This window comes from Colossoma macropomum, unplaced genomic scaffold (genome assembly GCF_904425465.1).
Source record: "Colossoma macropomum unplaced genomic scaffold, Colossoma_macropomum, whole genome shotgun sequence".
In the NCBI taxonomy this organism is placed as follows: Eukaryota; Metazoa; Chordata; class Actinopteri; order Characiformes; family Serrasalmidae; genus Colossoma; species Colossoma macropomum.
This window is the reverse complement of record NW_023494788.1, coordinates 797,501-820,053: the sequence shown is the minus strand read 5'-3', so window position 1 is coordinate 820,053 and position 22,553 is coordinate 797,501. Positions and strand designations below refer to the sequence as shown.

At 42.1% G+C, this 22,553-nt stretch overlaps 2 protein-coding genes across 2 annotated transcripts in view; one reads left to right on the top strand and one right to left on the bottom strand.

Moving 5' to 3' along the window:
• Positions 1-10,713, top strand: part of zcchc14 (zinc finger, CCHC domain containing 14) — a 63,393-nt gene extending 52,680 nt beyond the window's left edge. Inside the window, exons 10-13 of the mRNA XM_036567971.1 lie at positions 4,612-4,736; positions 5,417-5,560; positions 6,620-7,783; positions 9,110-10,713. Coding sequence (XP_036423864.1) covers positions 4,612-4,736; positions 5,417-5,560; positions 6,620-7,783; positions 9,110-9,165 — 1,489 coding nt within the window. The 3' untranslated portion in view covers positions 9,166-10,713. The remainder of the gene's footprint in view (positions 1-4,611; positions 4,737-5,416; positions 5,561-6,619; positions 7,784-9,109) is intronic.
• Positions 10,714-12,616: 1,903 nt separating this feature from the next.
• The window catches only part of map1lc3b (microtubule-associated protein 1 light chain 3 beta), an 11,128-nt gene continuing 1,191 nt past the window's right edge, over positions 12,617-22,553 (bottom strand). The window contains exons 2-4 of the mRNA XM_036567970.1: positions 19,042-19,097; positions 14,797-14,903; positions 12,617-14,515 (exon numbers count right to left, since the gene is read on the bottom strand). Of these exons, the coding sequence (XP_036423863.1) occupies positions 14,341-14,515; positions 14,797-14,903; positions 19,042-19,097 (338 nt within the window). The 3' untranslated portion in view covers positions 12,617-14,340. The remainder of the gene's footprint in view (positions 14,516-14,796; positions 14,904-19,041; positions 19,098-22,553) is intronic.

The window sequence follows — 22,553 nt, the reverse complement described above, 5'->3', positions numbered from 1 at the left end:
GAACCGGCAATATGACTGAGAAACCCACAAATGTGAATATTTCTCCATTAAAAATTACGATAACCGTCGCATTGTCTTAGTTTAATGTCGTTTCAGTGTATTATGGTCGTTTTCTTCATAACAAGCATAAAAATCACTAATAGTATGCTAATGTCTCTGTAAATTTCCCGTTCCACCTTAAATAGTCCAGTGGTTCTGACACCTGAAGCTGCAGAATGTAGCTGCTTTATTTAAGGTGGAACAGGGAAATGCGAATGAGAAGCTGGCGAATATCTGACTTCAGCTTCATATCACTGAAGAATTAGGGGTGGTTGATAATAAATAATTGCCCCCCTCTTTGAAGGCATATGATGCCCTAAATGTAACTAAAGCCCAGCAGTGAGGAGCTGAACTTTACCCTCCTCTGCTGTCACTGCAGACTGGCAGGGTCGCCTACAGAGCAGCGCTGGTAGCTGTTAATGAAGTGATGATCTTTTTATTTGAGGGTCCCATTTCAGAGGGAAGATTTCAACCACCAGGAGACACTCGAAAACAGGGGGTAGGGGTAAAAATAAGAAATGGGATGGGCCGAAGTGGATATACTACTTACAAGTATATCGCTGTTGTCGGAACAAAACCTCGTATCTCCAAAATAGTAACTTTACAGGAGAAGGAAAAAACCTACTTAATGCAAGTCAATGGAACCAGAATTTTTTCCAAGTCATTTTGGGTCATTTCCTTTGGTCCATTCATCATAAAATTTACATACAATGTTAAAGGACAACAGGCATTTTAAAATTATGTCAAAAACTGAAAAACGACAAAAATGGCGATAAGAGGTTTTCTTCCGACAGCAGCGATTTACTGGAACTCAAGCATTTCTCGTGATTGTCTTTGTGTAAGTCTGGGTTTGGAGGGCGGTTTGGTCAATAGTTAAGCTAAAGACTGATTGATTATTTTAGATAAGATGTAATTGGTTGTGACTCTTGCCAAAGGCTTTGCTGTGCATTAGTATGCATGACGGTTTTCCACTGATCTGGAATCAGTTGTGCTCTTTCTGTGACTTTTTAAAGACTTGAGTACAGGACCAGGTCAGACTCAGCACAGTTTAACACTAAAGGAAAACCATTATCAGTGACTGTTCTTGTGAAAGAACATGCACATACACACACACACACTCCGCTCTAATCCCTTTTCCATTCACAATATCTGCAAGTTTCCACTAGCCAGCTCAGGCCAGGGAGATAGGGGCGAGATAAGGGGCAAGGAAAGCCGCAGATGCCTTTCCAGCCTTTCCATCAGGCTACCTGAAAAAACAAGCACAAGCGCGGGTGGTGTGAGGTGGATGTTCAGAGCGCTGGTCTCTGTTTAGCCCAGTTCTCGTCAGTGATCAGTGTGTGTGAATGAAGCACTTTTGTATGTTATACTGTTTGTACTGTTTTAGCCTGAAGGTTACAGAATTATAGCTGTTTTTTATGATTTAATTTTTTTATTGTTATCACAGGAACTGCTGTGTACAGGAGAGTAGCATATTATTCCATCTCAGCAAACAAACAGACACATTTACTCTGTAAATGGAAATGTGAATGAGACGTCAGCTCAACTCAAAACAATATAGTAACTGATTACATGGCTTTTCTTGAGTTGACTCAACTTGAGGACACAGCAGTTCACACAACTCAAACTTCCTAGTTGAGTCAGAAGTTCTCTTAATATTTTTGGTTCTGTGTCTCAGTTTGGTAAATAAAATGAACTTGTTTTTTATATCACTTTTATGCTTCTCCCACTAGCCAGGACTTTTTACATCACACAAACCTGCTGGACATTCTTCCTCCTGGATACGCACTGGCTATGGATGGCTGTGGCATCGCTGGGGCTCAAACTCACAACCTCCTTTTGGGGTGACGGCTTAGTCCATCAGATTTTGTATCTAGAGATGTTTAAAACACTGGAGAAAAATATTTACTGTTTAAACTTTAAAGTCTGGCATCGTCTCATGTGGTGCAACTGTCTAATGATTCATCCCAGCATCAGGAGGTTGTGAATTTGAATCCCAGCAATGCCACAGCTGTCTATATCCAGAAGCCCAAGAGGAAAATATGACAGATGGGACTGTGTGGTAGACGGAGCGCCAGCTAGTGGAGAAACTGAGTTTCGGCCACTCATCTATTTTCTCTATCTCTCTCTCTCTGTCTCTCTCTCTCTCTTTCTCTCTCTCTCTCTCTCCCTGTCTCTCTCTCTCTCTCTCTCTCTTTCTCTCTCTCTCTCCCTGTCTCTCTCTCTCTCTCTCTCTCTCTTTCTCTCTCTCTCTCTTTCTTTATCTTTCTCTCTTTCTCTATCTCTCTCTCCCTCTCTCTCTTTCTCTCTCTCTCTCTCTCTCTCTCTCTCTCTCTCTCTCTCTCTCTCTCTCTCTATCTTTCTCTCTTTCTCTCTCTCTTTCTCTATCTTTCTCTCTTTCTCTCTCTCTCTCTCTCTTTCTCTATCTTTCTCTCTTTCTCTCTCTCTCTCTTTTTCTCTATCACTCTCTCTTTCTCTCTCTCTCTGTCTCTCTCTCTCTCTCTCTCCCCCTCTCTCTACAGTCCCCCGCTCGCTCTCAGGCGCGCCCCTGGCACGTCACTATTTGCGTGAGCCAAGACGTAAAACCTACGATATTATTAAACACGGCTGATTTTGTCGCAGCGTCAAAACAAGAAAAAGACTGACTTAAGACGGCCGTCCTGACCAGCTCACACTAAACGATCGAGATGACGCGAGCGCGACGCGACTCTAATAAGACCCTCATGATTTTATTCTGACATTGGAAATTTGTCTGCAACAATGAAATCGCTTGAAAAGTCGTTTGGTGTAAGTTTGAGTTGGTTTCCTCAAGTTGACTCCACTCAAGAAATGTGAGTTGATCAGTTCCTATATCATTTTAAGTGGAGCAGACTTCTCATTTTTACAGTGTAGTGATATCACCTCTAGGAGAATTGGCATAAATTACTCCCAGAGTTCTTAAAAAATAATAATAACTATAACAATGAGAAATAAACCAATCAGCACAGAAGTATTACGAAGTGTTACAAAGCTACAAGCCAATTGAATTGAAATACTCTACAGCCTCGATCCACGTTTCACAGTAACATTCACACTTTGGGTTAAAAGAATAGGACACTCGCTCCAGTAGTACATTTTCCAGTAAACAATATTTCCATGCAGTCAAAGAAGGTGGTTGTGACTGAGGGAATTATAGCTGTTTCTAATTGTTTCAGGGTGTCGGCTTTCAGCTTATGGAGATCAGTCAAAATAAAATAAAAAAAATTAAAAAACGAGTATTAAAGATATAATTCAGCACCGCAGTGTAAACACCTACAGCTGTGTTCTCATTCTGTGGTAGAAATTCAGTCGTATAGTTGGCTTGTGCTGAGTGGCAGCACATGCAAAAAAGCAAAGCTGTAATAGGTTTGTACACATCGCCATCTAGTGGGCAATACTGGAAGTGAAACAGTATTTGTTTAGTCTTTGTCCTGTTTGGCAAGCACTTCTGACACAGCTGATGTCTGTCAATAAACAGCTGACAAACAAGTATTTTGAGAGCGTTTGGTTCCCAAGTCTAGTGATGGGAAGCACTTATTTAGTTTTGAGTTGAATTAATTAGTGTTTAGTTTAGTGTTCGTGTTAAAAATGAGAGCTTTTACACCCTGAAAATTGGAAAGGTATTAAATATACACCGATCAGGCATAACGTTATGACCACCTCCTTGTTTCTACGCTCATTGTCCATTTTATCAGCTCCACTTACTATATAGGTGCACTTTGTAGTTCTACAGTTACAGACTGTAGTCCATCTGTTTCTCTGATACTTTGTTAGCCCCCTTTTACCCTGTTCTTCAGTGGTCAGGACCCCCATGGACCCTCACAGAGCAGGTACTATTTGGGTGGTGGATCATTCTCAGCACTGCAGTAACACTGACGTGGTGGTGTGTTAGTGTGTGTTGCGCTGGTCTGAGTGGATCAGACACAGCAGTGCTGCTGGAGTTTTTAAACACCTCAGTGTCACTGCTGGACTGAGAATAGTCCACCAACCAAAAATATCCAGCCAACAGCGTCCTGTGACCAGCGTCCTGTGACCACTGATGAAGGACTAGAGGATGACCAACACAAACTGTGCAGCAGCAGATGAGCTATCGTCTCTGACTTTACATCTACAAGGTGGACTGACAAGGTAGGAGTGTCTAATAGAGTGGACAGTGAGTGGACACAGTGTTTAAAAACTCCAGCAGTTTTTACTTACATTGACCACCACCACATCAGTGTCACTGTGAGTGCTGAGAATGATCCACCACCCAAATAGTACCTGCTCTGTGAGGGTCCATGGGGGTCCTGACCACTGAAGAACAGGGTAAAAGGGGGCTAACAAAGTATGCAGAGAAACAGATGGACTACAGTCTGTAACTGTAGAACTACAAAGTGCACCTATATAGTAAGTGGAGCTGATAAAATGGACAATGAGCGTAGAAACAAGGAGGTGGTCAGAATGTTATGCCTGATCAGTGTATTTTACAAATGATCATGTTGATGAAATACATTATAATGTACAGTCTAGGAAATTATTCCGTTCACTGTAATGTGATTCTTTGTTTGTTTATCACAGGGAGAAGTTGGAGAAAAGATACGTGTTGTCTCAGTTTCCTGTGTCGTGTGGGGGGGTCGCAAGAGTAACACCATCCAGCTACAACGGCCCTCTAACACACACACACTCAAGCAGCAGCAACACAGGTACACACACACACACACACACACACACATAGACACACTACACTCTTAAATAAGATGGTTCTCCAAGGGTTTTTTAGTGAAGAAAATGGTTCTATATAGAACCATGAACACTCAGAGAACCCTCAAAGAGTTCTCTGCATTGTGAAAAGATTCTTTAGATTGTGCCGTAGATGGTACCATATAGAACCCCTTTTAGAAAAGGGTTCTATATAGCACCAAAAAGGGTTCTGCTATTGTTACGATGTGAGATATGCACAGAGCAGAACCCTTTTTGGCGCTATAAAGAACCCTTTTCAAAAAGGTTCTGCATAGAACCATCTGCAACATATTCTCTATCAATCTTTAGTAAAGAAGATGGTTCTATATAGAACCATGAACACTCAAAGAACCCTTAAAGAGTTCTTTGCATCGTGAAAAGATTCTTCAGGTTGTGCCATAGATGGTACCATGTAGAACCCCATTTAGAAAAGGGTTCTGCTGTTTTTACCTTCTTGAAAAAGAATGGCAAACTAGAGGAATTAAAAAAATGTTCTTAGCCCAGTTGTACAGACACACACACACACACACACACACATATATACATTATATATATATATATATATAATGTATGTGTGTGTGTGAACATATATTATATATATTTTTTTTTCATAATACATGTGTTCTTGTATGTATGTGTTCAGAGTTGCGTGTGGAGGTAGAACAAGGTTCGCTGCCTGTTCTCCGTGACAGCAGTTCCTCGTCTGGCTACTCCAGCGCCCCCTCCAGCCCTATGACCCCTTTGTCCCGAGACGCTTCCTTCGACCGAGCCAAAGAGCCACACAGACGTACGAGGCTTCCACCACAGCTCACAATAAAAAACACTCCTCGGGGGTCGGGGTCGGGGTCATCTGCATTGGTTCATGAATAAACAAAGAAAATGTTGAGATAAGTCTAGTCAGAGTTATTCACATAGCACCTTTAAAGTCAGGGCAAAAGTTCTGCCAGTAGGGCTGGGCGATACGGCAGAAACATCATATCACAAAACTTAAAAGAGGCGTTCATACTTAATGTGTGTTACGGTATCAGACACATCGCACTCCACACTTAAAAACTGCATCAGAAACTCTGTAAAGATTTTTATTCAACATTTCACACATTAAACCAAATTAATCAGGACTAATGGTGCTTTTTCTATAATATAACGTGCAGTTGGCCAGTTTGTTAAACATCAGCTCAAAGAAGCATTTTATTTATCATGATAATAGAATTTGCCACAACAATGATATGATAAGGTAAGATAATCCTTTATTAGTGGGGGAAAAGTCACAGTGCTACAGCAGCAAAGGGAGAGCAAGGCACTTCAGAAAAGAAGTAACAAGAAGAGAATTAACAAATGAGGTAATTAACCTTATTAATTACTTAACATGATTACAGTTTGTTACTTATTACTGTATGGACAATGTATTTAATACTGAAGATAAAAAAATAAACTCTATCCTTCACAAAATGAACAATATAAACATTATAAATAGAAAAGCAAAGAAAAAAATCTTTATACTATAAGAATGTTTTACACTTATTGCACATAAAGACCATCATATAAAATATCACATTGCCCAGTACAACCAAGTAACACAAAATAAATATTAAATAGTTATAAGAATTGAGAGAAATTAATAAAATAAAAGAAAACCACACACAAGCATATTAGTAGATGTTGCTTAACATGCTCTTCAGACTCATGTACACTGGAATTGTCAAGGGCAAATGGAATTGGGATTCTTTTCCAGGCCACTGTTGCCCTCGGTTTACCCGTTTGGGGCTGCACCTGGATTTCTGTAAATCTGCTTTGTGACGATGTCTGTTGTAAAAGCACTGTTCTAATGAAAACTGACATCTGGCAGGTGCAGACCCTGGCTCGGAGCCTGGAGAGAAAGAACGGCCATGTTTCTTGCTCAACCCTGCTGGTTCCGGCGGCCCAAGTCGACCCACAGCTCAGGTTCTCCCGGTCCAGAACGACCCATTGCTATCACCATCACACCAGAGCAGCCTGAGCCCTCCCTCCCTCCCTCTGCTGTCGCCAGGGCGAGGATTAAACTCTGCCCGCAAGCCCCGTCCCCTGCCGCTGTGCTCCGAGGAAAGGCCCAAACCCACTGGGGCCGGGGTAGCAGTCAGCGTGCGCCTCGAAAGCCTGTTCCCCGGCATGGGCGTAGACGCTGTGCCGCATGGGCACCAGGAAGGCCCTGGGGCTCGCGGGCCCTTAGCTGTGCTGCGCACACCTCCAGGGTTGATGGTGGAGACCAGCACTGCTCTGACTGCAACCTCTAACACCCTCCATCACGTCTCTCACCCACCCCTACACGTGCAGGTCTCTCCCTCGCCCGCCCACGCCCGCACAAGTCAGTACCCTCACCCTGCCTCTTCCTCTTCCTGCTCCTCTTCCTCCGGGTTGACCTCCAAACCAGCCTTCCCGCCTGTCAGCGCCGTTCCCGTGGCAACCGGCAGCACCGTGCCTGTGGCGGCAGTGTCTGGGAACACCTACAGCATCAACAGCGCCTCCGTAGCCCCGCCCAGTTCCAGTCCCATCACGACAGAAGCGGTAGGTTACGGTTCAAACCAAGCAAACGGCACGAGTTCAGGCTCAGCCGTGTGCGTGTGCAGCTCTTGCGGCTGCAGCGGGAACTGCGGCTCCTACGGCACGCTGCCGGCCAGCTACAGCGGCTACTTCCCGCACCCGTTCTCCGGGACGTCCGTGTTTACGCTGGGGCCTCTGCTCCACTTCAGCCCACTTCTCACGGGAAGTGGCTCCGCCTCTCCCTTCTCTTATCCCCTGGTGGCCCCGCCCCTCTACAACAGCAGCCTGTCACACGAGTCGCCGCAGAACCTCATCCTTCCTCCCATGCAGGGCTTTCTAGGGGGAGGGGCTAATGTCTACCAGCCCCATGGGATGATGGGAAATGGAGGCGCGGGACAGAAGAAGACGGGGAACATGTCCTGCTACAACTGTGGGCTGAGTGGGCATCGCGCGCAGGACTGCAAACAGCCACCGATGGACTCTACTCAGCAAGGTATGGGAAGAGCTCAGCTCAAATGATAATCATACTTTTCTGATAGAAGCTTCGCAGTTGGGACGGTATCAATAAAACAACCACAGTATTTACCAAATACATCAGGCTGTTATGGATAATGGATTTATCTACACCGATCAGGCATAACATGATGACCACCTCCTTGTTTCTGCGCTCATTGTCCATTTTATCAGCTCCACTTACTATATAGGTGCACTTTGTAGTTCTACCTCACAGAGCAGATACTATTTGAGTGGTGGGTCATTCTCAGCACTGCAGTGACACTGATGTGGTGGTGATGTGTTAGTGTGTGTTGTGCTGGTACGAGTGGATCAGACAGAGCAGTGCTGCTGGAGTTTTTAAACACTGTGTCCACTCACTGTCCACTCTATTAGACACTCCTACCTTGTCAGTCCACCTTGTAGATGTAAAGTCAGAGACGATAGCTCATCTGCTGCTGCACAGTTTGTGTTGGTCATCCTCTAGTCCTTCATCAGTGGTCACAGGACGCTGCCCACAGGACGCTGTTGGCTGGATATCTTTGGTTGGTGGACTATTCTCAGTCCAGCAGTGACATTGAGGTGTTTAAAAACTCCAGCAGCACTGCTGTGTCTGATCCACTCAGACCAGCGCAACACACACTAACACACCACCATGCCTGATCGGTGTATAACCTTAAAAGTTTAGAATATAGAACTTTTAGTAGCTGGTTGTTTGTGTTCCATTCATTTCATCAGTTTTTTGGTTTTTGTAATCATATATAATCTTGTACATATTTGAGCTTCAGCCCCTGTGTTTAAACTGAACCAGGTTCTGTTGAATATGTTGAATACAGTTTCAGGCCATTTACTCCATATACACACCAATGCCTAGTCGCACCTCGGTAACTACGATCCAAGCTCCAAACAAGGAACACTTTTTTGATATCCCAGCGAATTAATACAGAATTCAGTTGATGTTTGCACTCGTGTGTGTGTGTCTCGGGCATTTTTACAACAGCTTTAAATGTGGCTCAGCCAGTCAGCTTTTAGATATGGACATTTCTGTATTATTAATAGACACTTTGACTGGTCTTGTCCTTAATTTTAGGCTTGTCGGTTGACATTTAATCGAGGAATTATAACAGTCGGTTATCAGTCAAAAGAATTAGCCAAGACTTGCATCCCTACAGGCACCAGTGCATGAATATCTCGTCCAGTACTATTTGCAGAACATCTGTATCATGAATAAATTCATCTATTTAATGTAATTGTCAATCATACAGTGCAGTATAATTGAAATTAGTGAATTATGCACTACTAATGCGTGTGTGTTTTTTTTTTACAGGGATGTTTCGTCTCAAGTATTCTCCTCAGTCAGACAGCCAGGACTCTGGTGACTAGGTGTGATTTCGAGATCATATGTGAGGTTTTTTGGCCCGGAGCCCTCGTCCGTGTGTGAACTCGCACTCACCGAAACCCCCCCACAGGAACAGGGCTCTGGATTTTGTCCACAGCTGAAGCGCTGGAAAAACAAAACACTCCAGCCTAGGCTTCTCCAAACGCTGTGGTGAGACTTAAGTCGAAAGCCCTGAGAAAACGGTTACGATCGTTACCTTGGAGAGAGGTTTCCCAACAACCTAATGCAAGCAGTCGTGGAGTTGGACGGTATAAGGAGTAATAAAACCAAAGAGGACGCCTTGCTTGACAAGACAAATCTTTAGAAAGGAACGTTGCAAAGGGGGAATGTAAACGTAGCTGTTGCGTTCTTCGCGCTCTCTCCTCTCAGGTCCGCCATCGGCCTCTTCTAACTGCGGTTTGTACAGACAGCATCACCGCTTTTAAACTGTAGTGTGTGGACAAGGCAGTTTCTTGCACATCTCCGGTAGGACTTTGGAAAAACAGGAAAGAAGACACTGCCATCTTTCAATTCTGAGGAAACACGAGTAAAGCGATGGTTCTGACTCTCGTCCGCACCAATGCACAGGTTCTTGGAAGCCTTTCGGAAGAACGTTTAGATGTATTACTGCTCTGTTTTATGTGGTTACATTTTGGTTTTTTCAAAATGTACCTTGTTGATCGCCATGAAAAACATCATACTACCCAGGAAAGACACTTAATCCTTTTATAACAAGCTCTTTTTGTCGAATTCATTGCCTGCGATGTCTTTTTTTGGATGTCGTGATTTTGGGAAAATCGTTTTTAATCATTTTGGAAATCGTCTTTAAGGCGTTTTTGATATCTGATGTCTCAGTCTTTCGCAGCTAGGCCCTCATGTTGGGACAGAGCTACCTGCAGCAGCCCGAAGGCAAGGTGTGGAGCTCAATCCTCACATTTCAAAACAGTTTTTTTAATCCACAGCTGCCCGAAGTGGCCCTTGCATAGGTTAAACAGCTGGACAGATTTACACATTTGCTATCGTTTATTTGGAAACGGACTCATCAAAGGACCTTAACGGGTGGATGTTTCTTACCTGCCGATGTACATATGCATGGCTCTAGAGTCTAGCCATAAAGCAATCATCGTGAACAAATATCGGTTTACTGAACTGCACCTTAGCCAATTTCTCAAGGACTACAGCAGCCCAACACACAATGCACTTCTATGCTGAAACACCCACTTCAAAAGAAGTCATTCAAACGAAATGAGTGTTCGCAGCTGAACTCAGTCATCTGCAGAACTTGTTTCCATTTATTTCTTTAGCCAGAACCCGCAGTAATCAGCTATGCATGTTGCCTTATAACAAGTATTCGTTCTGTACATTTGGAATATGTATGTAGTCAACGTCTTTTATTATCAGAAAAAGGCTGCAACTTGAAAGATAATCTTTTTTTCATGTACTTTTTTGGCCGTTTTGTATTTAACAGTGATGCTGAATGAAGTTTGTATTCAGAGTTATTTTGTATACTGTACCAATTTGAGATTTCAAAATTAAACCTGTTTTCAGATTTACGTGTGGAAGCTGGGTGTGTTTGGGATAGTGTGTAGAAAATAAACTGTACCCTTCAGGGTACGAGCGCGGTCACAGGGGTCAGACCCTCAAGGGCTTTTTCATTACCTTTAGTTTCAGGAACATAACTGTACCTTATTCTGTGGCATCTCCCCGTGTCTGCGTGGGTTTCCTCCAGGTTCTCTGGTTTCCTCCCACAGTCCAAAGACATGCAGTCAGGCCAATGGAGATGCTAAATTGCCCCTAGGTGGGAGTGTGTGAGTGAATGTACATGTCTGTCTGCCCTGCGATGGGCTGGCGACCCGTCCAGGGTGTTTCCTGCCCTCCGCCCATTGACCGCTGGGATTGGCTTCAGCCCCCCCCCCGCGACCCAGAAGGATAAGCGGCTTAGAAAACGTGTGTGTGTGTGTGTATTCTGTTGCAGTTGAAGTTTTAGGGATTTGGAGACCTCTCTGGTGGAAATGTGTAATTGCACACAACTTGCAGAAGAACATTTTGTAATGTGGGTGTGTGTGTATATACATCGATCAGGCATAACATGATGACCACCTCCTTGTTTCTACACTCATTGTCCATTTTATCAGCTCCACTTACTATATAGGTGCACTTTGTAGTTCTACAGTTACAGACTGTAGTCCATCTGTTTCTCTGATACTTTGTTAGCCCCCTTTTACCTTGTTCTTCAGTGGTCAGTACCCCCATGGACCCTCAGGTACTATTTGAGTGGTGGGTCATTCTCAGCACTGCAGTAACACTGACGTGGTGGTGGTGTGTTAGTGTGTGTTGCGCTGGTCTGAGTGGATCAGACACAGCAGTGCTGCTGGAGTATTTAAACACTGTGTCCACTCACTGTCCACTCTAATAGACGCTCCTACCTTGTCAGTCCACCTTGTAGATGTAAAGTCAGAGACGATAGCTCATCTGCTGCTGCACAGTTTGTGTTGGTCATCCTCTAGTCCTTCATCAGTGGTCACAGGACGCTGCCCACAGGACGTTGCTGGCTGGATATTTTTGGTTGGTGGACTATTCTCAGTCCAGCAGCGACACTGAGGTGTTTAAAAACTCCAGCAGCACTGCTGTGTCTGATCCACTCAGACCAGCACAACACACCACCACGTCAGTGGTACTGCAGTGCTGAGAATGACCCACCACCCAAATAGTACCTGCTCTGTGAGGGTCCATGGGGGTCCTGACCACTGAAGAACAGGGTAAAAGGGGGCTAACACAGTATCAGAGAAACAGATGGACTACAGTCTGTAACTGTAGAACTACAAAGTGCACCTATACAGTAAGTGGAGCTGATAAAATGGACAATGAGCGTAGAAACAAGGAGGTGGTCATAATATCATGCCTGATCGGTGTATATATATATGTATGTATGTTTGGATGTATATACACACACCCATATTAATAATTTTTATTACAATAATCTGTAAGACATACTGTGTGTGTGTGTGTTTATATACAGATGACATACTTTTAGCTGCACCTTTTAAAGCTCCTAACTGCTTAATTATATCAATATTGTTTATCTCCACGCAGATTGACATGCAAATATTTACAGACATGGATAAAGGCTGTTTTGTGAGAACGACTCGCGTAATCCAAACATGATTACATGTTTGCGTCAAGCACCATTCAGTGTCACCCGTTACCATAACAAGTAGCATATTTGCCATGATTCCACTGCACATGCCCAGATCTTATGTCAAGATTCTGATTGTGAAAGTCATTCAGATGTTTACATGATTATTCTGCTATTTAACCTCTTTCAGCCGGTCCTGATTTTCGGTGTTTATATGAGGGATTTCGATTGGGTTATTAGGTTGCATGGAACATCCTAATTACAGCATTGTAGCTCACAACAAAGCAAAGTGCAGATGTTTGAAATTTTCCAAGACAATCTGAATATTGCTCTGTTTTATTTCTCCTTTAAAATGACAGACAGGTCAAGAAGAGAGTGGTGCAATATTGCTGTAAATGCAGAGATGCAGAAGAGGTGGGACAGCACAGAGATGAGAACAGATAAAGCACGGCACCTCCGCTCTTCTCCATCACACCCGCTTTCAAACAAATAACCTTTCCTTTATTTATTTATTTTGTTCATTACACATACGTATAAGCATATGATTACAAGGAAACATCTCTTTAAATAAAACAAGACGATTAAGCTAAATGCAAACGCTCAGGATAAAAGGCATCTAAACTTTTTTTTGTTGTACAATTACCTGTAAGACATACCGACGTTGGCGTACAGTAGCACACATATGCGTTTATAAAGGCGTAAATAACCCTCTCTATTAAAATCAGGAACTCTAAAAGCGTGCACCAGAAGAGAAGCTTGGGTTTCGGAGCCGTTCGAGCCCAAACCCAGGGCTGCCTGCACCTGCTAAAGTGACGTGTCCATCTAAAACAGGTAGCTTCCTGCCCGTCACAGCACAGGCGAGCGGCAAACCACCCACAGCGTTTTTTTGCAAAACAACATTCATCCATTCACTTATGCTCTTTTCCTATGCGGCTTGGCTTGTTTTGATGACATATTCTCCTTTATTTTTTCTATATCTGCATTAAAAAGCTTTGCACTACAATCATAAGGTTCTTGATAGCTCAGCATTTCCCTCTTTTGTCCCACTTCTGAGTGACTTGGGGAAGTTAAAGAGGGGGAAAAATGACATTTTTCGCTTTCTTGGGTTGTGGATCCGAAATACAGCACCCACAGCCCTCCTGAAGAAAGCAGGAGAGGAGAGAAGAAAGGCAGAACCGCTTAACTCTTCAGATAAGATTTGGTTTGTCAGCAACAAGCAGTCTGTCTAAATTGAGCGAGATAACGGAGGCCCGTCCTGTTCCCAAACGACAGGCCTTTGGGAACAGGACTCGAAATGACTTATAACTCCACCTCTGAGAGATCTGAGAAGAAAAGAGATCTGAATTCAGGCTCGAACAAGCTGATAAACTACTCTTAAGTCATAAAATTAAATAAATTATGTCAGGATATGAGCTTTGCTGAGTCACGCAATCCCGCAAACCGAGAGCCGTACCCGAACTCAGAGCGCTTGAGCCGCGTTTACGTTATCAAACCTCTGATAATTAAGCTTCTTCCAGGTTAAAAACAGAACGGAAACGTCCAAGCAGATCTGATGTGTCTGATTTGTTTAGAATTTGGACCACATTCATAAACTGACGCGAACCGTTTCGGTAAATGCTCTTGTGCTAACGACGGCGTGCCGAAAAACGCACCAATCTGCTCAGGGAAAAGAAATAAAACAAACCCCATTTGCAAACAAACCCCTTTGTTTCTTTCTTTCAAGCCTTCGCCACCCTTTTGCTGATCGTCAGCACAATCCATCCTACAACCGAAGGATGATCTCATTCTCCCCAAACAAAAAAAGACCCCTTTTTGATCCATAATAACAAAAGACATCAGTAAGAGAGGCCGGGTTTAAAAGGAATGAAATCTAGGGTCTGGTAAAGGCTGGGGGCAACGGGGCCAGCCAAAAAAGGACAACAGGTCTAGCTCCTGTGGTCCTATCTGCGTCTGTGTGGAGGTGGTCTATGGCGGAAAAGGACAGAGGGTGGGGGTAGGGGGGCGTGGGTTGTATTATTGTCCAGAAGAAAGAGCCTGTAGGCGTTTACTGCGAGGCCGCTGTTCCAAAAGTCTCCTGGGAAGCGTACACCATGTACAGGAAGCCATCTTCGTCCCTCTCGCGCTCGTAGACCTCGGAAATGGCCGTGGAAACGGACACCATGCTGTGGCCGTTCACGAGCAGGAAGAAAGCCTGGTTGGAGTTCAGCTGCAGGCGCCTCCTGGTGGCGACACCCAGACAAAACACAGACCGTCAGCACTTCTATTTTAACCCGCTGCTATTTTTAACCTGCTTTCATGTGCAGCACCGAGGACGAATATCAATGAGGGTCTGGATCTAATTCAGAGGATCTGCCTCCTTTTCTCTTCCGCTCGTGGGGTTGCGGAGTTCATTTTTAACCATTTAAAATGGATGAAAACTACAGTGTACAGTGGTATCTGAGGAAAGAATTTACATTTAAACACTTACAAACATTCAGAAGTGGGAATTTGTCTGGATTACCTGATGATCTTAATGAGTTCACTCATGTTCACATGGTCAGGAACCAAAAACTTCGTTTTGTCCAGAATAGGGAGCTGCTTCTCACCCTTGTACCTCTCAATGATGACCTGAAATCAGAATAAAACGTAAGATTTATTCTCCTGCCTGCTTACAAATGATAAATAAATAATAATAAACAATCATATGAAAAAGTTTGGGCGCCCCTGCTTAAATTCCATTTATTTCATTTTGTTGATTTTCCAAGTGTAAACAAGTGAACACACTTCTGTGCATTTTAATACACAATTACTGTTTATTTGCTGTGTTTAACTTATTTTCACTCTGAAAATCAACAAAACATATAATCTGACCAGGGCTGTTCAAACGTCTGCATACAACTGTATGTCAATGTAAACTGATTCTATAACAAGTGATTCTGGACCGACTGTCATAATGAGATGTTTACATAATGATACGGGCAGCTGGAGGTTCGAAGTTTTGATATGATGGCACCAATATTTTTATATTGCCAGTAAACATCAGCTCTACCAGTTCATAATATTGTAAGACACACAACATCTAACATCTCAGTAATATCAAGATATACACCATACACCCCTGAAGTGTTTAGAATGATTAATGGGCCCATTTATATATATATATATATATATATAAATAAAAGTATCTCCAAAATAGTAACTTTACAGGAGAGGGCAAAAACACTCTGACCTTTCAATGCCAGTTAATGTAAAGAGATTTTATTTCAAGTGATTTAAAAGCATTTCTATTAGGATGTCTGGTGGGTTGAAATGATGTAGAAAAATAAAAATCGTCAAAAATAGAGATATGCGGATTATATGTAAACAAGCTCTGTTCTGATTGGCTGCCTTGTACTGTGTCTAATTCAAAAAGCTGTGATGAAACACTCCTTATTACTTCAGTGTGAGTGAGCAGCACTGAACTGCTGTAGGCTAAACAGGTGGATATATGCAAATGTGTTGTTTTTGTGACGTCACAACTTAAAAACAGGCTGTTTTAGCAGCTTAGTCTCCATACATGAACTGTACGGCCTGGGAGAGTGAATGGTACATTTAAAAACAATGTTTATGGGTCATTCTACAGAAACGTCCACTTTTCTATCTCTCCATAGGAGTCACTGGTGTCACCAGTCCTAATTGGTGTTCCACATAATAAAGGAACACCAGAGACATGTTTAATGAAAAAATGCATTTTACAGAACGGCTGCTACAGAGCATCAAACCACATGTTGTCAATCATGGAATATCCACTAAAATATGGAATTTAATCCATTTGTATTCTATTTTTTCACAATTACCTCAGAATAAAGTCGGTCACACCAGTGACTTCAGCTAAAAGCTTCATATGAGATCATGAGCTAAATGAGAAAATCTCTGATAACTGAAAGACACAGTGGACTCACCATGTGCTTTTCTTCATAGATCCTCAGAAAACAGGGAAAAGGAAGTCGAGTGATGTCATCAGTGTGACTTTTATTTCAAAATAAGAGATTTTTTAGTTACGCGGTAACACCAGTGACACGACTCCTGGGGACAACTTTCATTATATATGTTACAATATTTATTTGCCGTTTGTTTTCTTTATGTGATTTAATTCATATATTCCTTAGTCATGTATAGATTATTGCAGTTAAAATTGCAGAAAAACGTTTTTTTCTGTGGGGACGAGCTCTTCTGTGGTGCTTGGAATTCTATATAATTGATTTAAAAACCAATATTGCTAAATTGAGGCTCAAGGAGGTGTGATTGTTAAAATATATATATATAGGTGTGATTGTTTATTTTATATACGTTTTATGATATATCTAAACACTAGGGACACAAAAATGGACCTTTCTGTAGAATGACCCTTATGCTACATCAAACTCAGTTCAAACTAGCAAGAAGAATTCAGTTGTCCATGATACGAGCCCTTCAATATTAACAGGCCTTCGTAAAAGAAGAGACGCTGCACTCTGGCTGTAACTATCGGCGCACTGTCTGCTGTTTTTCCTGAATGCAGAGCCACAGCATTTTTCCTCCTCAGAGGGTTGATAATTAGCTGGTGAGCTGAAACAGGTCCCTGAAGGACTGAGGGGGGTTAGAAATGGCCTGAGGGTTGGAGATGTTCAGGAAATGGTCAAACAGTGAGCTGGGGCATGTCTGCAGCAGATGGGAAGCTGACGGACACTTAATCCTAATGGTCAGCTTGGGTAACAATACTGCTCAATAGCCTCACAGCTCAGTCAGTAGAGGTGACTCCTCACACCTATTCTCTTTCATGGATGTGCTCAGATATGCTGATGCTGGTGCTGGTGAGGTGACTAACGACTCATTCTGTGGCTCTTCAGCCAGAGTTTAAGATGTTTTAATGTGTAAATGTAATCCTTTAACCGCAGGAGGGGCAGTTGGGTGTGTTTACAAAACCCTCAAGGTGATCATGAGATTACTGACCTTTCAGCCTTCTTGACCTCTCTAACGTGTAAATAGCACCTTTACAAAAACGCGTCCGTTTTAACTGCAGATTGAACAAGTGCAAACGGCTTTGGGACGCGTCCCAACAAGTCCTGCTTCTCAATAAAATAAAAGACACTTCAGCTGAATCCTGCTACATAACACTGACATCACCATAAACATGTTATGGTAGACGCCACCTGCTGTTATTACAGATTTTGTTCTGTAAAATACACCAATCAGGCATAACATCATGACCACCTCCTTGTTTCTACGCTCATTGTCCATTTTATCAGCTCCACTTACTATATAGGTGCACTTTGTAGTTCTACAGTTACAGACTGTAGTCCATCTGTTTCTCTGATACTTTGTTAGCCCCCTTTTACCCTGTTCTTCAGTGGTCAGGACCCCCATGGACCCTCACAGAGCAGGTACTATTTGGGTGGTGGATGATTCTCAGCATTGCAGTAACACTGACGTGGTGGTGGTGTGTTAGTGTGTGTTGCGCTGGTCTGAGTGGATCAGACACAGCAGTGCTGCTGGAGTTTTTAAACACTGTGTCCACTCACTGTCCACTCTATTAGACACTCCTACCTCATCAGTCCACCTTGTAGATGTAAAGTCAGAGACGATAGCTCATCTGCTGCTGCACAGTTTGTGTTGGTCATCTTCTAGTCCTTCATCAGTGGTCACAGGACGCTGCCCACAGGATGCTGGTGGCTGGATATTTTTGGTTGGTGGACTATTCTCAGTCCAGCAGCGACACTGAGGTGTTTAAAAACTCCAGCAGCACTGCTGTGTCTGATCCACTCAGACCAGCGCAACACACACTAACACACCACCACCACGTCAGTGTTACTGCAATGCTGAGAATCATCCACCACCCAAATAGTACCTGCTCTGTGAGGGTCCATGGGGGTCCTGACCACTGAAGAACAGGGTAAAAGGGGGCTAACAAAGTATCAGAGAAACAGATGGACTACAGTCTGTAACTGTAGAACTACAAAGTGCACCTATATAGTAAGTGGAGCTGATAAAATGGACAATGAGCGTAGAAACAAGGAGGTGGTCAGAATGTTATGCCTTGTGTACACTCAATGAATGTGTCACACATATACAGTCAATGAGTGTATATATCATATATATCAAATATACAGTCGAAGTCAGTGGTTCAACTCCTTCGTGATTGGAGCCTCTCGCTCTCGTTCATACAGCTTGGGGTTTCTTGTTACAGTGGAGGCTCTTGAGAGGAACTGGAGCTGCAGCTTTTGGCTGTAAATGATACTTCAGACTTGATGTACTTCGGTCATAAACAAACTCACAGAGCTCAACATGTAAAAGCTGGATTAGAATTAGAGGCTTAAACTGTGGATTCTTATCATAGCAGCATACAGAGCACTGCAGCTGGGCTTCAGACCGGAACCACGGATGGGTCAAACTAGGAAAATGTGTTAATGGGGCTTAAAACAATCATACCATGAATAATTCAATGTGTTATTACCATGTTAACTTTGACACCACTAGAAAAAAAATCTTAACTGTTATATTTATGTACCGTTACATTGTGTGGAGGCTCTTTACACTTCTACCGAAAGTTTCCTTAGAACCAAAAGAGGCTTCTCTATGAACCTTTTGCGCCGCATGTAAAGGTCTCAAAGTAATAAGTGTCCTAAACAGATTCCAGATCCATAAAAGCAACCACATTAACTGATCACATTCACTCTGGCACTCTCTAGATCAGATTTCAGCAGTTGCTGGTTTGCTCGTGTGTCTAAATGGAGTGAGAAGGACTTACCGGGATTTTGTTCGGGTGCTGCTCTCGGATCTGTTTAACATCGTCCACTCTCTGTTCTGTACAGACACAGACAACAGCGACATGTCAGATGCAGCTCATCACTGCAAGCCTAATACATTAATGTACAGATATTTTCATATGAGCTGTCATCATTCAAATGATTATTTGATAATAATAGCTGATCTAATATAATGTACAAACAATAACCCACAGAACATGGCCCATTTATAAAATTATACATACATACATACATACATATATATATATATATATATATAAAATGGACTTATTAAAATCTGCATTTTATCTGTATCCGAAACCCCTCTTAGTACAACCAAAACCCCTCCCAGTGCAACCAGAACGCCTCCCAGTGCAACCAGAACGCCTCCCAGTGCAACCAAAAACGCCTCCCAGTGCAACCAAAACGCCTCCCAGTGCAACCAAAATGCCACCCAACTGAAACTCCTCCCTATGCAGTATGTCACTGGGCGTGTGAAATGTGACAGCAAGGAAAAGTAGCACTGACCGAAATTGCAATATTGACTGACACTACTGTGCAAAACAAACTCCAGATACTAGTCATATGAAGTGACCAGGTGTAAACGGGGTCTGTGTGTGTTTAAAGGCCCATATCCTACATTGTTCTTGTTCTTTAAGGTCCACCTTTAATATCTGCCTGGTTTTATATACCAAAAATAGTCAAAAATAATACTTTAAGGCTGACAAATATAAACACAACAGAGCTGATAGAGGCACAATTTGGGGCAGCCAATCAAGAAGAAGTCAGGACTGAAACACTCCTTATAACTCAAGTGTGAATGGGTGGGGCTAAACTGTTGTAGGCAGAATAGGTTGATCTATGACATCTCAAAAGCAAAGAATTCAAAACAGCTGTTTTTGCTGCTTAGTTTAACATACATGGATTGGGGAGGGGAATGGTTTGTTTTGAAACCTCAGCAGTGTTTACACACTACATTCAACTGTTTTATTTATTTTAAAGAGACATAAATTCAGTTTTCCTTTATATGGGCCCTTTAAATATGCTGCTGAATAAAGTTCTGAGAGAGAGCACTGCCTGTTCTTGGCTGTCAAGCAAGCCAGACCAAAACATTTAATGAAGCTGGACACAGATGTGCACTCTTTTTGCACCTATCCTATTTCTTTTCCATAATTTCCGATGGAAAAATGCCCAAGTGAGTATGGCATTGTGGCATTGTGCGACGTCTGAGTTGATGAAAGAGAATTCAAAGTTTGAAGTAAAACACACTTATTCTAATGAGTTTAACCGGCAGAGGGGAAAGTGAAAGAAAGAAGCTCTTTGTGTAGCCGAGGATGACGAGGCAACCGGCATTACAAATGACTCAGCACTTCCTCTGACAGCAGTAAAAACCACCATCATGAAACAAAATCATACAGACCAATGAAATATGGTGCACCGCCTGAGCCTTCACGTGAGAAACACGGGGTTTGGGTTCATTTTACTGGAGAACATGTTTGGTTCTGTGTTAATCAGCAGTTTACACACCTGCATGTTTGTAGCTATGAAACATTTATTTCCTCAAATAATAATAATAATAATAATAATAATAATAATACACACACAAACACACTTTCTGAAAACGCTTATCCTTCTGGGTCGCAGGGGGTGCTGGAGACTATCCATCCAGTCCATCGCTGGGCAGACAGACAGACATATACATTTCACTCAACATTCACACGAGGGGCAATTCAGCATGTCCAATCAGCCTGACTGCATCTTTTTGGACTGTGGAGAAAACCGGAGAACCTGGTAGGAAACCCACGCAGACACGGGGAGAACAGGCAAACTGCCCACAGAAACGACCCTGGTCACCCGGCCGGGGAATCGAACCCAGGCCCTTCTTGCTGTGAGGTGACAGCGCTACCCACTGTGCCGCCTATTATTATTATTATTATTTATTTAAAAATTTTTTTTTACTGCATTTAGCATCAGAGACTGTATCCAATCTAGTACAGATAGGTTAGAGTACAAACCGCCCCAGAGCTGGTTTGAACACTTAGATTAGACAGAGTAAATGTGCAATACAATAAATTTCATAAATGCTACTCAGCTCCTTGCAAAAAGTCTACACCTCTATTATTTATATTTAAAGCATGGTGTTAATTGTGAACGTAACGTTTCTCTGCAGTTCTGGACTCATAATACGTCTCTGTACGATTTATGTTCTAATAATAATGGTCAGCTGGACGTTCTAACAGTGCGGCCTGAACGTGGCAGGGCAGCTTTTAGTTACAGAGCCCCATCTTCGTGGAGCGATCTGCAGAAGCATGTGACACTGGAGCAGTTTATCTCCCTGACTGATCTTAAGATAACGAGAACTGCATCATTCTGCTTGTTCTTGTTTTTAATTTGATTTTGATTCTGGTTTGATTTTGATGTTGATGGTGTTTCTTTGTTGATTGTTCTTGTTTCTGTGCTGCCTTGTTGGCCAGGGCTCACTTGCCAAAGAGAATTTTAATCTCGATGCCATTACCGTGGATAAATAAAAAGTAAAATAAAATAAATAAATAAATAACTGTGAGTGTGAAATGTCAATGTTTTGTTATTACCTCATCTGAAAAAGATCTACAGATATTTCTATGGTATTTCTATCAGTAAATGTGGACAAAGAATATAATTCACTACAGTTTATTACTCATACTGCACTTTATATTTTATGGTTGTTTAAGTATGTTTTATCATATATCTTCTATTTATGCATCTATTACTACAGGGTGCTTCACAGGTGTTGCAGGTTGCTATTAGTCAGCACTACAGAATATTATAGATGGCAAAAATATAATAGATTCAGAATAGAAATCAGTTTATAGTTGTGTTGCAGGCATGTAAACAAAGACTGATGGCAAAGCAGTGTCTACTGTAGGGCTGGGCGATTAATCAAACTGTATTATTAATTATGATTTTGGCCTCCAACGATTATGAATACATGATAATCGAGATAAACAATTACTGTACAACATTTTTGCAACGATGCTCTCATTTTAACTAGTGTTATAAATACAGCGCACCCCCTTTCCTTCACAGTGGGGCACTTTCACCCCTCCCTAAAAGTGCAAACTCATCTCATTTATTTATTTTAAATATATGTTTAGTAGTTTTTAGTAGGTTGTGGATGTGCATTAGGACACAGTTGAGCTTATCTATTTTGATACTAATAATTTTTATTATTAATATTATATATTATTTATTTATTTGTCATATATATATATATATATATATATATATATATATATATATATATATATATATATATATTTTTTTTTTAATTCATGGTGATTCACTGTTTTTTTTACAACTTCAACAAATGAGAGTAATATGTTAAATAATCGTGATCTCAATATTGGCCTAAACAATCATGATTATGACTTTTGCCATAATCGAGCAGCCCTAGTTTACTCCAAAAGCTGCAGCCTGAATTTGTGGCTACTGCTTATGCTGACCAAACCTCTCAGAAACCCCAATGTGTAGAGGC